Below are 16,757 nucleotides of genomic sequence, written 5' to 3' on the forward strand. Positions count from 1 at the left end.
AAGTGCTCCATATTTATTGACCTTAAATAATGGGTTGTATGATCACTTTCTTATCAAGTGTTACTGAAATGCGTTTATCTCTTTGTTCTTCCATATTCATATCATATGTTAAGATATATTAAATTCTTATATCTTTTTCGAATGTGAAGTGATTGTTAATATTTATGTATCATACTGATTTTTATGTTTAATTACTAAATTCGGTTAACCTGAAAGTGTACATCAACGAAAAATTATTGCCAGACGACTAAAAAAATAACTATTATGTGTTACTAATAGAATTCTCTCATAAGAATATTTTAATCGATAATATGTTTAGCAATTTTTTATATTTTTACTAAATATATATTATTTATCAAATATTTAACAAAGTAAGATTGAAATAATATTTAAGTAACAAAAAATTCGAAAACCCCGACAAAACCGAACCAATCCAAATCGATATAGTTGGTTTGGTTTTGATAAAAACCGAACCAACCCGATCCATGTACACCCCTAGTATTCAGGTCACCAGGGCCAGATTCTTAGCCAGCAACCCATCTCACCTAAGAGTTGTTACAAGTGTGGGGATCCCAGTCACATGCGGAGATTTTGCCCCAGGCTTCGGGATAGACTAGTGCAGCAGGGTCACCAGCCTATGATTACCGCACTAGTTACTCCACCAGTCGTTTGACTTTTTGATACTGGAGTCGGAATCCAGTTCCGAAAATTTTCATAGCTCTGTTGTGTCATTTATGACTTGTGTGCAAAATTTGAAGTCAATCGAACTTGATTTGATAGGTTTCGGCACCGAATGTAGAAGTTGAAAATTTTAAGTTTCGTTAAGCTTGAATTGGAGTATGATTCATGGTTTTAGCGTTGTTTGATGTGATTTGAGGTTTCGACTAAGTTCGTATGATATTTTAGGACTTGTTGGTGTATTTGGTTGAGGCCCCGAGGGGCTCGGGTGAGTTTCAGACGGCTAACGGATCATTTTTGGCTTTTGGGAGATTCCTGATAGCTGCTGGTATTTTTCTTCTGATTTTCTTATATGCGATCGCATAAGTTCGTTTGCGATCGCGTAGGCTTGTTTGAGGCAGTGATATTTTTGTGCTTCACGATCGCGTGAATTGGTTTGCGATCGCGTAGGCCTGTAAGTTTGAACTTCGCAATCGCGTGGACATTTCCGCGATCGCGTAGGTTTATTTTTGGGCAGTAAGAATTTGTGCTATGCGATCGCGTGAGGAAGTTCGCGATCGCATAGAAGAAATCACTGGGCAGAGAGTTTAAGTTCTAAAAATAGGACTTCGTCCCATTTTCTATTTTTACCGATTTGGAGCTCGGATTGAGGTCAGGTTTGGGAGATTTTCAAAGAAAATAACGGGGTAAGTGTTCTTAACTCAATATTAGTTAAATTACCCGAATTCATCACTGTTTTTATCATTTAATTGTTGAATTAAGTTGGAAAAGTTTGAAAAACCCTCTTGGATAGATTTGAGGGCTGAATTGTTATCGGAATTTATTAATTTTTGTATGGGTAGACTCGTGGTTGAGTGGGCGTTCATATTTCATAACTTTCACCGGATTCCGAGACGTGGGCTCCATGGATAATTTTTGAGTTAATTTTGGATTTTTATTGAAAAATATAGTATTTTCTTATGAAATTGATTCCTATAATTTTTAGTGATTGTATCGAATTATTTTGGCTAGATTCGAGCCATACAGAGTTGGATAATCGAGGAAAAAAGGCCTACTAGTGATTTAAATTGGAGCAAGTTGAGATAAGTCTCTTATCTAATCTTGTGAGGGAAAATTACCCCATAGGTGATTAAATTAATAATTGTTGCTAAGTGTGGGGGCTACGTACGCACGAGGTAACGAGAGTCCGTACGTAGCTAATACTTATGCTAAAGTCCGGGTAGTTTAGGACTCAAATCATGAATTATGTGTGTAAATTGTATTCTTTATTTAATTAAATTATTTGTAATATATATTGTGAATTGTTAGGGAAAGATAGTAAAAAGATGGAAATCTTATATACTTAATTTTCTGTTTAAATTAATTAATTATTAAAATAATTGCTCATCCTCTCGAATTAATCTTATAATAAATATACTCTTATTCCGGAGATACGTAAGAAAATGTCCTCCTTTCTTGTGGAGCAGGCCGAACGCCTCGGTAGTATAAATGCATCTATGGATCGCGTCGCACGTCCCTCGGCAGTGTACACGATACTCTGGATCGGGCCGTACGACCTCGGTAGAAATCGTGCTTAATAATAATAATAATAATTACACGATACCTTGATATTTTAATTGCATCTTGTGAATTTAATTAATAGATTGGAAATTGTTGCATCTGAAGGTATTTAATTATTTCTGCTGGTTAAATAAAACGGCCGTAAATAAAATTATTGTTAACTCTGTGAACCATGTCGATTTAAATATTTTTATTTTTATTTTATTTAATATTATTGACCCTTAGTGAGTGTCAAAGTCGACCATCTCGTCTCTACCTCTTCGAGATTAGGCTTGATACTTACTGGGTACACATTGTCTACGTACTCATGCTACACTTGCTGCACTTTTTGTGCAGAACCTGAATATTTTTATAAACTACACTACCATAAATATTTTTATGTATTAAATATATTTAAAATTTCTATACATATAATGTTGGGTTGGTTTGGTTTCGGTTTGACCTTTTTTAGTTAAAACCAAACCAAACCAAATAAGGTCGGATTTATTTTTTCAACACCAAACCAAATCAAACCAAACCATAGTCGGATTTGTTTTCTCGATTTGACTCGAATTATCGGGTTGATACGATTTATCTGTTTCATTTGTACACCCTTACTACTAAATATGATATATGCATATTTCCCTGTTTAGTATAGTTTCAAAGGTTAGTACAAAACTAAGATGGGGCATACATCTTTTGCGTTAGCAATTGATGTTCTCTGATAGAATTTATTTAAAAGCTTTTCCTATATTCATTAATTTTCATATGAAAGAACCTTTGAGGAGATCAAAAGCTACCTACTTCTGTATCAAGTTGATCGAATATAGCAAACACTATAGTTCTCCATTACATTCATTAGTTTTCATATGAAACGATCTTGAGGACATGTCTTCAATGTCTATGACCTGATCTATTTATTTTTTAATTTAACTACACCCTCCGTTCCAATTTATGTGAACTTGTTTAACTGGACATGGAGTTTAAGAAAATAATGAAAACTTTTGGAATTTGTGGTCCTAAACAAATCAAAAAAGGGCCAGAGTATTTGTGTGGTTATAAAAACTTCTCGTTAAGGGTAGAATTGTAAGTTTAAGCTAAATTATTTACAAATTTAGAAAGTGGTCATTTTTTTTTGAACGGACCAAAAAGGAAATAAGTTCACCTAAACTAGAACAGAAAGAGTATAACTTAGGGGATAAAAGAATAGTCATAAAAAGGTAGAGGAGAAGGATACAACTTTTTATATGTTGTGCTGCTATGCTGATGAGTTGAAGGAAGGGTTCTACCCATAAATTTTCCAGGTTGGTATTTTAATTTTTTTTCATATTTCATATGTTATTGAGTGAAACCTTTTGCTTAATGTTGAGTTAAACAAGTGATGTTAATGCGTGAAAAGGCTGCTCCGACATTAGTTCCACTTCTGAAATTCTATTTTCATAAGGCAGTCAAAGAAGCTGGATTTCTAGTGGTACACAAGAGTGAGTTGTTCTAGTGGTAAGCACCATTCACTTCCAATCAAGAAGTTGTGAGTTCGAGTCACCCCAAGATCAAGGTGGGGAATTCTTGGAGAGAGGGAGCCGATGGTCTATCGGAAACAGTCTCTCTACCCCGTTATTGTTGTTGGTGTTGTAGTGAAAGAAGCTGGATTTCAGGTAAGAGTTCTATTGTTTTATTTCCTTTAGTTTCTTTGTTTTCCTACAAATGTTCCAATTATGAATATGATACTGTATATTGGTTTATAGACATTCAAGAGCTGTTATTAAATGGTGACCAAAATGAGGCAGGCAAAGTCAGTTTGTTTTAAAGTGCACCATTGCAATATAGATACCCGAATAACATTGCCTGTGTTGTACTATAAATTGAAAAGCTCATTTTGGGTTAGACAAGGATTTTCTTTAGTAAAGAATGAAAAGATTTTACAAGTGAATGCCCCTGATCTTAAATTGCAGTGGTTATGTGATTCATTGCATTCAATGGATTATAATTTTCCTAGATCTAAAGATTATTTTGCACTTTGCTACTTCATTAGTGTTTTCTTTCAGGAAAGGGATTGATATTCATCAATAGGTGCATAATGTATGGAAAATTTTGAGACTAAAACAACACACTTGTTCTGCATTGCCCTTTGGCAAGACCTTAGAATACTAGAACAGATGTGTGAAATATGAAATAACATGAAGCAATTTGTATCTTTCCGTGGCTTGATCAAATCCCAGAAACAACGTAGGACCAGATCCTTTCGGAAGCCTCAGAGAAGATGGTAAAGCTTTTATCTCACCGGTGGTGACATTATACAAGTAACTTTGAGTATCTTTACGGTTATAGAAACAAACAAGGCCATTGCAATGATTTGAGCAAATAGTAATTTCATTAAAGTCGAAATAATGACGAGGACGTGCGAGCTGTAAAGAGAATCCTTCAAGTTGTGTTGGGAAATTGGAAGTGCTTTCTACAACTTCACGATGGCGTGTTCCTATTTCAAATAAGAGGCGGCTGGCAAGAGGACGGGTTTGAGAACGAGCATTGTGCAACTTGACAAAGTGGGGATCATGTCGTATGAAACTGTTCCAAGCTTTAGAAACACACCTGAATCGCATCAGAGATTTCGCCGGAAGCCATGTTAATACCTCGAATATCATGTCCCTTGCAAATCCACGCTTCTCCTCCATCCGCCGCTTTTTGGTGGTAGTAATTGTTACTTCACTGAGGGTTCCTTCCATGTTTGTGCTATATGAGAAGCCTCACGTTACGCTACGCTATGCGTCTCTTTGTTCTCTACACTCATAACAAAGTTGAGAAATTAACCCTAGTACTATTTGGTTATAAATAACTTGGTAACCGGCCGGCCATCAAGTGCTGACTGGATTTTAGCCCAAGTTTTCCATATATATTTGAGTTGGATTCCTACTAGGATTTTAGCCGCAAGTTTTCAATATATTTGAGTTAGTTGAGTTGGATTCGTTTTAGCCGCAAAACAATATTAGAGTTGGCTACCTATTTTCTTCACCCAAAAAAAAACTAGGAATATGTAGTCACTATTAGAAAACTGGCAAAATTCGTCCAAAGAATACCGACCGACGTCAGTCGGAAAAAAAACCGACCGAAATCGGTCGGAATATTTGAAATTATGATTTCCCGCCCTAACAAAAATTATATATACCAACAGGAATAAGTTATAATTAAATATTTTCGACCGAGTTCGGTCGGAAAAACAATTTTAAATAATAAAATATAATTTTAATAATATTACCGACCGAAGTCGGTCGATTTTTTTCAACCTTTATATAAATAGCTTTTAAATAAATAATATTTAATACTTAATTGATATATATATATATATATATGTACATAATATTTAATTGATTTAAGATCCAATTTTAATATTCAATATTTAATATCGAATGTAGCTTATATTCGATATATATAGCTCATATATATATATATATATATATCGAATATAGCTTATATACTATACACTTAGTATATATGCTATACTATACTATATACTATATATACATCTTAAGATATATATATATTACTATATATTATATATTACTATATATACATCTTAAGATATATATATATATATTACTATATATACATCTTAAGATATATATCGAATATAGCCTATCGAATATACTATATGTACATCTTAAGATATATATATATATCGAATATATAACAACAACAACAACAACGACCTACTGAAATCCTAGTACTGGGTTCTGGGGAGGGTAGTGTGTACGCAGACCTTACCCCCAGGGGCGGCTCTACCCTAAAGCAGGTAAATCAACTGCTTTAGGCCCCACATTTCAATTTAGATTAGATTGTTTGACTCATCACAGAGTTTAAGAAAAAAAAATTTAAAACTTATGTCTTAAAAGCTTAAGCAGTAAAAGGATTTACAACTGATATGATTTCTACCAAGAAAATTGCATCTGAAATGAAAATCAAACCCGAACTTTGTAAGTAACGTGTGATATATAGAAAAAACTAATTTGACGTTATTGATATTGAAATCTCTTGAAGAGTCCTTCAGAGTTAATTACTATTTATACATAGTAAACAAGACTATTTTTTCACTTCAAAATAGATTTGAACAATTCGAAGCATGTGAATATATTTTTTGTTTTCTATTTAGCGCAAAAACCTGAGATCACCAGATAATGAAAATTTGGAAAAAATACTGCTTTAATCTTGAGTGTTCCTTAGAGCATAATAATCAATCTGATATTGATGGTTTAGATTTATTTTATGAATTTAAAGTGTTAAGAAAAATAGTACAATTAAAAGATAATAGTTTTGAAGGGGAGCCTTGGTGTAACTGGTAAAGTTGCTGCCATGTGATATATATATTGAATATAGCTTATAGCTTATATACCAATTACTTAACCAATGTACGATATATTTAATTCTGGTTAGTTAATATATTTTTTTATATAAAATAATTAATGTGTTATTTAAGGATTATAAATGAAATTTTAGAAACAATAACTAAGCATATTTTTACATTAAAATGTAATCATAATTTTATTCACTTGAAATAATTTTTTATTGATTTATGGAATCCTTATTTAATGCACTCTTTTTTTTATAAAAAAGAAAGAAACAACAAATAATAAAATGGATAGATTAGTAAATAAATATTCCATGGGAAGAGAAGTAGTGGGTTTTTCCATGGGAAAATAATTTTTTATTAAAAGTTTTCAAAATTCCGACCGATTTCTGTCGGAATGTGAAATTATGTTCTTGTCCCACATCGGCTGAAATGGAAAAATAATTTTTCATTAAAATTTTTCAAAAATTCCGATCAATTTCGGTCGGAAATTGGGAAATACTCTTGTCCCACATCGGCTGAAAGATGTGAGCTTTTCCATCTTATAAGTTGAGCTTTGATGCATAGAGTCCAACAATTGTGGACTAATAAAAAATAAGCAAATATAGGAAGGGTTGTAGTTAGTTCTAAGTAATAAGATTTAATATTCTATATTTAGAATTAGAATTCAATAAAATAATAATGATAATATATACTAGTACTAATTAATAATATAGTAATAAGATATAATATTGTGGTGCTATGATATCTCGAGCTGAGGAGTATACATGTGATACAAAAACATATATATATGGAAGATTTCTATAATTATTATATATTTATAATTCTGACCGATTTCGGTCGGTATCTGAAAAATAAATTAAAAAAAATTAATTAATTCCGACCGATTTCGGTCGGTATTTTGAAAATTAAAAAAAAACAATTAATAATGACTGATTTCGGTCGGTAAATGTAGTTTGACTGTCAGTCAACGCATTGAAATTTTTGATCGATTTCGGTCGAAACACCTTAGCGACCATCATGTTTCCGACTAATTAAAAGCGGTCGGAAATCGATCGCTTTTTCTCAATTTCCGACCGATTTCGGTCGGTTTTCCTGGACGAAATTAGCCAGTTTTTTAGTAGTGAGTGGAGGAGAAAAAATATTTTCACTCAGATAAAACATGGACTGTGTCACGACCCAAAATCTTTTCAATAATAAATAAGATATTTCATTTCCTTCCGGATAACCCGTGTAAAAAAATTGCATCACTATGCCCATTTGTCAAAATATGTGAGAAATCATGAATGATGTGATGTTGTATAGCATGAGAAAAATACATCTCTATGCTTGTATGTCATGTGTACATGCCAATGCTATACAACTCAGTGATAAAATCATAAACAGCCCCTCGGGCAGACCTCACAATCACTCATATACAGCCTCTCGGGCTTACCTCACAATCACTCGTAAACAGCCCCTCGGGCATACCTCACAATCACTCATGCCTCCCAGTCACTCATCACTCGGCACTCGACACTCGTACTCAGTAGGTACCTGCTCTCACTGGGGTGTGTACAGACTCCGGAGGGGCTCCTTCAGCCCAAGCGCTATAATCTGCACAGACAACTCACGTGCTGCACGGACAAATCGTGGGCTATAATATCATATCAAAATCTGCACGGATAACTTACGTGCCATAATAAGCTAATAAAGCCTGCTGCAGGTGGGCAGCCCCGATCCATATAATAGTAATAATATATATAAAGCCAACATGGCAGGCTGTGGCGTGCAACCCGATCCCAAAAATATCCTCACAATCAGGCCCTCAGCCTCCCTCAGTCATCAATCTCTCAAGTCTCTTTCTCATGGGCTCACAATGTTATGAGAATAGCCCAAAAATGATGATATCATGCATCAATAAATAACAATAGAGAATGAGATATGATATGCAATGAAATGAATATGACTACGTATGAATTTTCAATATAAACAAATAAATCACAAGAATATGACCTCTGTGGGTCCAAATAATACTGGCACATAACCTTAACATGATTTTTAATATGTTGTTCAGCTCAATTTCTTTAAATCATAAACCGCATGGAAAATGCCAAGATTATTCAACTACAAAATTCCACATAAATAATTATGTCGCAATTTCTATAGTGCACGCCTGTCACCTAGCATGTGCGTCACCTCCCAACAATTCACGAAATACATATATTCAGAGTTCATACCCTTAGCTCTAAGACTAGAAGAGTTACTTACCTCGAACAAGCCAAATCCAATGCCGAGCAAGCTAAACAGTGCTCCAGAAATCCCATTATGCGTGTATTAACTTCCGAAGGGCTCGAATCTAGTCACACTTAATTTGATTCAGCCCACAAAATTTATAGGAATTAATTCCATATCAAAATACTAATATTTTTCACAAAATCTGAAATTACGCCCCAAAAATTACCTGTGGGGCCCACATCTTGAAATCTGACGAAACTCACAAAGTCCGACAACCCATTCAATTACGAATTCAACCATACTAATTTCACTCAAATCCGATTCCGAATCATTGTTCAAATCTCAAAAATTTATTTTTATGAAATTTGTACAATTTTTCCAAATTTCCACCTCAAAGTAATAATCACATGATGAAATCATTGATATATTCATGTATATTACCAAATTCAAGTTAGAATCACTTACCCCGATAAATTTTTTGAAAAATCCACGAAAAATCGCCACAAACCGAGCTTCCTAGATCCAAAATGTGAAATAATACCTTAAACCCTGTTTATATAGTGCACCTCTGATCTCCCACTTCGCGGTCCGCGAAAATTTGAGCGCAGTTGCGCCTCATAGGTCCTGCGGTCGCGAAAAACTGGTGGCTGCACTACCAGGCTTTAGTATTTTGGCCAAAACGTTCTGTACAATAGATCAAAAGATATAGGCTTCAGAAATCGGACCAGCGAATCTGCAGAACTCCCTGGAGCGTGGCCGCTCACAGAATTGTGCAGTCCGCGAAATTCCAAGCGCGCCAGCGAAATTCTGCTGCGGTCCGTACTATTATGTGCGGTCCGCGCCCCTCCTTCGCCTCAGCACCCAAAAATGTGCGGTATGTACCCCCAAAAGTGTCGGAACAATATTAGAGTGTCGAAATGCCCGGACTCACTCAAAACTCACCCCGAAACTCATTCGGAACCTTCCGGACACAAACCATATACGAATTTCAATCATAAAATATGCTACGGACCTGGTCGCGCACTCAAAAACACTGAAAAGAGGTCGTCTTGACCCGATATTGACCATGGCCAAACTCCCAAATTTCTTAACTTTATTAATCTTTCAACGAATGATCCAAAAATACACCCCCAAGCCCCTCAGAACCTCAACCAAATATACCAACACGTTCCATAATATAATACAGACCTACTCGAGGCCTCAAATCACATCAAATAACATCAAAACGTCGAATCGCACCTCAAATCAAGATTTATGAACTTTGAACTTTCAAATTCTATATCTTGTGCCGAAACATATCAAATCAATCCGGAATGACTTCAAATTTTGCACACAAGTCATAAATTACATAACAAAGCCATTCAAATTTTCAGAATCGGATTCCGACCCCGATATCAAAAAGTCAACCCAGTCAAACTTCCCAAAAATTCAACTTTCGACATTTCAAGCCTAATTTCACTATAGACCTCCAAATAATTTTTCTGACACGCTCCTAAGTCCAAAATCACCATACAGATCTGTTGGAATTATCGGAATTCAAATCCGAGATCTTTTACATATAGGTCCACATTCGGTCAACTAACTTAAATTTTCAATAATGAGACTAAGTGTCTCATTTCATTCCGAATTCCTTCCGTACTCGAACTAACTAACCCGATAAGTCATAAATAAATTGTAAGGCATAAATTGAGCAGTAAATTGAGGAACGGGGTCGTAATACTCGAAACGATAGACCGGGTCGTTACAGACTGTCATCACTCATCAATAATAAAAATAAAAATAAATAATTTATTCTTGATTTGCTAAAATGAACAAGGAAAATTTTATTTTTAATATATGAACAAGAATATTTGGGACGTCGCGCTCGGTGAGTCGGTGGAGTTCGAGAGGCTTAGATGAGGTTATGACTAGTGGCTCGCCCAGTATTAGTTGGGGGCGCTAGATGCTAGTCACACAAGCCTCTGAGTTTGGGGCGTAACATCAATATCCTTAATTATGATGAACAAATAAATATAAGTCTTTGTTAGGTTTTGCTAAAGATAGAAATACGAATTATTAAGGAAATGCGCAAATACGATAAAAGAAAAAGTAACAAGCAAGACATAAAGAGATAATGGAAGACCTCTAGCTTTGGTTTTTTTTTTTTTTTTTTTTTTTTTGCAGTTGAAAAATGTGAGAGAAGAAAAGGACAACAAACTATAAACGTTAGAAATTGACGTAAATTGCATAAATTCTTAGAGTTTTAACTTTAATTTGGTTCAATTTAGAAGGAAAAAACAAGGTGGAAAAATGACTAAAATTAAAAACGCATGAGTTAGTAAATCACTATTTGTATTGAATCATAATAATTTCTCAAACAACTGAAATTTGATATATTCGTGGAGATTATATAAAGCCTTCACAAAAAAATCGCCACAACAAAAATAATTTTACAGAGATTGGAACAAACACCACAAATGAAAAGATCCAAAAAAAAAAAAAAAAGAGTTGGTGACAATTCAATAGCCAAGAGGTTACAATTTGATATTCGAGATATTAACATGGCTTCCCGCGATGTTTCTGGTGCGATCTAGGTGTGTTTCTAAAGCTTGGAACAGTTTGATACGACATGATCCTTACTTTGTCAAGTTGCACAATGCTCGTTCTCAAACCCATCCTCTAGAATTTGTTTTTGTTTCTAGTTTTGAAGTAAACATTGCTCGTCTCATATATGTCAACCAATTTATAGGTTATTACATTTTAGTTTCGACCAGTGTTTATTCTGCATTGATATACATTACCTTAAGTATCTAAAGCTTAGGATTATTTTGACCTCCGGAAGAAAGGATTTGTTTCAATAAGCTGAAAATAATGCAAAATACATTATGGTTTTTGTTGGTTGTCCTTTTAAAATAGATATATATAAAAAGTTAGTACTTGATATCCAATGATAGTACCAATGCTTTAATGAATTTTAACCCTCTTATCCCAAACAATTTTTTATCAATTACTGAGATTTCAACCCTACTCATGATCTTATTTATGCCCCTCTTTGTTCATGTGTGTTATTTCAGTAAATAAGTTAATAATAACTTTATAAACCAAGATTGCTTCTTACCCACATGAAGCACTAAGGATGAGAACATAGGCACTCTTCTCCTATGATATTATACCGTTTATCTATAGTAGAAAAAGGAGAAATGGACGAAATAAATGAAATGGTAGTTCAAAATGCTTCTAATTGTGCATAGGCTCACATGAACTAATTTTTCTGGGGCAACTCAGAATTTTCCAGAAGTAATTAACTCGGCATAAACAAACAGTACAATAAACATTAGATGCTTTACGACTTGTTTGGATGGTTGATGTATTGCATCGTATTGTTACTTTAAATACAATGTTTTAATTGTTACTTAAATTTTATTGTATCGTATCGTTTAATCCGTTGTTATGAAATAATAAAAAAGTGTCATTTTATGTAACAACCGGTTTAGTGTGATCGCGTCGTTACCTTAATTTTCCCTCTCATCTTGCCCTTCCTTATTATTAAATAATTATATTTTATCCTTTACCGTATTTTATATAATAATTCTACCTCGTACTTTATTTTTTCTTTGTAATGTTGCAAGTTTATTTTTCATATTATTGGTGTGTGATATCATGAAACAACGGAAAATAATACAATCTATCCAAACATTGTATTCACCAAAACAATACAATACGATATATTATGAAACGTTATTTAACAACCATCCAAACAAGCTATTAACAGTCTCAAGCAACTGAAATCTGGTCAACAACACTAAATATCTTGTTTTTTCCTAACACCAATTGAAAGGCCATATATTAAGGACTAGGATACAACTGCTTCTGAAACCATATAAAGATTTAGTACATCTTTATTTATAACCACAACTAAAAGGCAAACTTTATATGCCAAACCACTTTTGGTCCCACATACAATCTCATTCAATTTTATTGAGGTTATAAATGGAATTAAGTCATTAACTCAGCAACAATCAATATCAGCTGCGTGATTAAAAAATTTGCGGCATATCTGCATCAATCTACAAACGGACGAGCAGAGTACATACTTCAAATACACATTCCAATTGACAGCAGCACCACGACATATTATAATGATATTTTATGTAATTCTGCATTACCATATTAAGAGTTTCCACTGGGAGTTAATATACTAGAAACATGAAACAGGAACTCCGATCCGTTTTATTGAAGAAGGGGGTAAAGAGGCATGAACCCACGCTCTTGGCTACCCTCTGCATGGAAGATATAGAACGCTCCTCGGGTCCCATTCCTACACCCGTGAAGGAGTTGCTTCTGGAATTTGAAGACATCATGCCACAAGACCTGCCAAAGCGCCTTCCGCCTAGGCGAACTGTGGACCATGAGATTGAGTTGGTGCCGGGTGCGAAGCCACCTGCCCGGGCGCCGTACAGAATGTCACAACCCGAACTCTCCGAGCTTCGGAGACAATTGACGGAAATGCTAGACACAGGGATCATCGTGCCCTCCAAGTCCCCATATGGGTCCCCTGTGCTATTCCAAAAGAAACATGATGGTAGTTTACGACTCTGTGTGGATTACCGGGCTCTAAACAAAATCACCGTGAAAAACAAGTATCCTATTCCGCTAATGGCAGACTTGTTTGATAGACTGGGTGGTGCGACGATATTCACCAAAATAGACCTGAGGACAGGTTATTGGCAAGTTCGGATTGCAGATGGGGATGAGCACAAGACGACCTGTGTGACAAGATATGGGTCGTACGACTTCCTGGTTATGCCCTTTGGCTTGACTAATGCGCCAGCCACAATTTGCACCTTGATGAACCAGGTCTTCCGAGAATACATTGATGAATTCGTCGTGGTTTATTTGGATGACATTGTGGTATATAGCCAGACACTGGAAGAACACCTAGAGCATTTGCGGAAGGTCCTAGTCCGATTGCGGGAGCACGAATTATATGCAAAGCTATCCAAGTGCTCATTTGCTCAGAAACAAATTGACTTCCTCGGACATGTCATCGAGGAAGGGAGGATCAAGATGGACCAGCAGAAGATTCAGGCCATTACAGAATGGCCGCCTCCTAAGGATATACATGCCTTGAGGTCGTTCCTTGGTCTATGCAACTTCTATCGGCGTTTTGTGAAAAGTTACTCCCTCATTGCAGTGCCGCTGACAGAACTTCTCAAGAAGGCCACCCCGTGGGATTGGGCCCCCAAGCGGGCAGAGGCATTTGATGCATTGAAGATGGCTATGTCTAGTAGCCCAGTCTTGGCCCTCCCTGACTTGGCCAAGCCATTCGAAGTACAAACGGATGCCTCCGACTATGCACTTGGTGGAGTATTGCTACAAGAAGGGCATCCCGTAGCGTACGAGAGCCGGAAACTGAAGGATGCAGAGCGACGCTATGCCGCCCATGAGAAAGAATTATTGGCTGTCGTTCATTGCTTACGCCTTTGGAGGCATTATCTACTGGGAGCCCCATTCGTGGTCAAGACAGACAATACAGCCGTTAGCCATTTCATGACCCAGCCAAAGCTGAATGGACGACAGGCTAGGTGGCAGGAACTCCTAGCGGAATTTCACTTCAACCTGGAGTACCGAAGTGGAAAGACCAATCATGTTGCTGATGCACTCAGTCGGAGAGCTGATCTAGCATCGATGTGTGTTCTCGCCGCCCTAAAGGGAAGCGAAGTAACCACCACCATAAAAGACCAGATACAGGATCTACTCATCAAGGATCCTGCTGCACAGTATTTGGTTGATTTGGTAGGACAGGGCAAGACTCGCCAGTTCTACACCGAAGATGGGTTCCTGAAGGTGAAAGGGAACCGACTTTATGTTCCTAAAGGAGGAGATCTGCGACGGACTCTTCTTGCAGAATGCCACGATACTTTGTGGGCCGGTCATCCCGGCGAGGAACGCACCATGGCATTACTTCGCCGTGCATATTATTGGCCTCAAATGGTCGATGACGTCGCTCAGTATGTGAAGACTTGTCTAGTATGCCAAAAAGATAAGTCAGACCGCTTGACGCAGGCAGGGCTCTTGGAACCACTAGCTGTACCAAAAAGACCTTGGGAAAGCGTTTCCCTGGACTTCATCACCGGATTGCCCAAGGTCGGAGATCTCACAACTATCTTGGTTGTGTTGGATCGGTTTTCCAAGTATGCTACCTTTATAGCAGCCCCACAATATATATCAGCAGAAGATATAGCTCGACTATTCTTCTCTCATGTCGTCAAATATTGGGGCTTACCTAAAGACATTGTTAGTGATCGCGACTCACGCTTCACTAGCAATTTTTGGACCCAACTCTTTAAGTGCCTCGGGTCAAAATTGAGTCATAGCTCAAGTTTTCATCCGCAATCTGATGGCCAGACGGAGCGATTCAATGGCATGCTAGAGGAATATCTCCGGCACTTTGTGACCGGATCGCAGAAGAATTGGGTGAAGCTTCTGGATGCTGCTCAACTGTGTTTCAATTCACAAAAGAGCTCAAGTACCAACAAAAGCGCTTTTGAAATTGTTACCGGACAGCAACCGCTACTCCCACACACAGTGAACGTACCAAACATGTCAAAATCTCCTCGGGCTGCTAGCTTCTCAAAAGAATGGAAGCAAAATTTGGAGATAGTGCGGAGCTATCTTGTCAAAGCCCAAAAGCGGATGAAGAGGCATGCTGATCAGAATCGCCGCTTTGTGGAATACCAGGTGGGAGACAAAGTGATGGTCAAAATCCCAAAACGGTACTTGTTTGCAGGGGTCCATGACCCTCGCCTATTGCAAAAATATATTGGACATTTGTCCATTGAAAGGCGCATTGGGAAAGTTGCATACCGGGTGGATACCCCAGCTTGGTGGAAAATCCATCATGTTTTCCATGTCAGTCTCCTGAAACCTTTTCGGGAAGATATGGAGGATCCTTCACGAAGCCAACTCACAATACCAAGTATTCGAGGCCCCAATTCAACCGGGAAAAGGCGTGCTGAAGCTATTCTTGATGATCGAGTGATTCACGCCTCAAGAAAAGATCACCAGGAGTTCTTGGTGAAATGGCAGGGATGTGATGCAGAGGAGAATACTTGGGAGAGGGGAACAAACCTCAAAGCCTACAAGAGCCTGATTGATGATTACCTGGCAAGGAAGGCGATGAGGACGTCGCCAACTGAGGTGGGGGAGAATGTCATGGGCGGCTTTCCAGCCATGCCCCATGACCCCTTGGACGTGCCCCGTGGCGTCCTGGCCAGCCTCCCAACGCCCGTCGCCACGGTCGGCCCCGTGGTCTCGGCAGATCCAAGTGACAAGCGCGCAGGTGCCTCTGTCGCCCCACCGATAGCCATCGCCAGCGCCCAGCCACAGGCAAAAGCCAACAGCGCCGCGCGCGCAGACCCTGATGCTAAAGACAAAGTTGCTGCCAACGGACTTGCTGCTGCTTTGTAGAAGACTAAGTCATTTTCAATGTAAATATAGAGTAGTTTTGCTGCATTTTCTTTAAGTGTGATTTTACAGCTTTCATAGGTCTAGTCATGTAACTTTGGTTTATTTTTTTAAGCATTATTAAGGGGGACCAAGCAATCAAAACTTTCAAGCAAGCAAACAATTCTCTGTACTGGTGTCTCTCCCCCGACACCGTCTTGTTTTCTGTAATAGCTTTCATTCAATGCAATCAAGCTTTCTTTCATTCTCAATTCTCTTTTCTGCTCTCTTTCAATTGCTCACGACATTGGTTTTCTCGTACGGCACTGACAATCTAGTCTAGCGTACGGAGGGGACCTCAGTTGGCGGACAGCAACCGTACTGACATCGGTTGCTTAGCCTTACGTCGCCCTTCCAAGGAACTTCAGGAAGGCGCCGCGTAACAGATATCATGAAACAACGGAAAATAATACAATCTATCCAAACATTGTATTCACCAAAACAATACAATACGATATATTATGAAACGTTATTTAACAACCATCCAAACAAGCTATTA

At 37.3% G+C, this 16,757-nt stretch overlaps 1 protein-coding gene across 1 annotated transcript; it reads right to left on the minus strand.

Annotated features, from left to right (window-relative positions):
- Nucleotides 1–4,364: 4,364 nt before the first annotated feature.
- LOC138900340 (F-box protein At2g16450-like) lies at nucleotides 4,365–4,940 on the minus strand. Its single transcript, XM_070187068.1, has one exon. It carries the CDS (start codon nucleotides 4,938–4,940, stop codon nucleotides 4,365–4,367), a length of 576 nt encoding a protein of 191 aa, XP_070043169.1.
- Between the last annotated feature and the right edge of the window lie 11,817 nt (nucleotides 4,941–16,757).

This window comes from Nicotiana tomentosiformis, chromosome 10, assembly GCF_000390325.3.
Source record: "Nicotiana tomentosiformis chromosome 10, ASM39032v3, whole genome shotgun sequence".
Taxonomy (NCBI): Eukaryota; Viridiplantae; Streptophyta; class Magnoliopsida; order Solanales; family Solanaceae; genus Nicotiana; species Nicotiana tomentosiformis.

Excerpts from the sequence above, each read along its gene's own strand:
- LOC138900340 (XM_070187068.1), bottom strand. The coding sequence starts at position 4,940 with ATGGAAGGAACCCTCAGTGAAGTAACAATTACTACCACCAAAAAGCGG.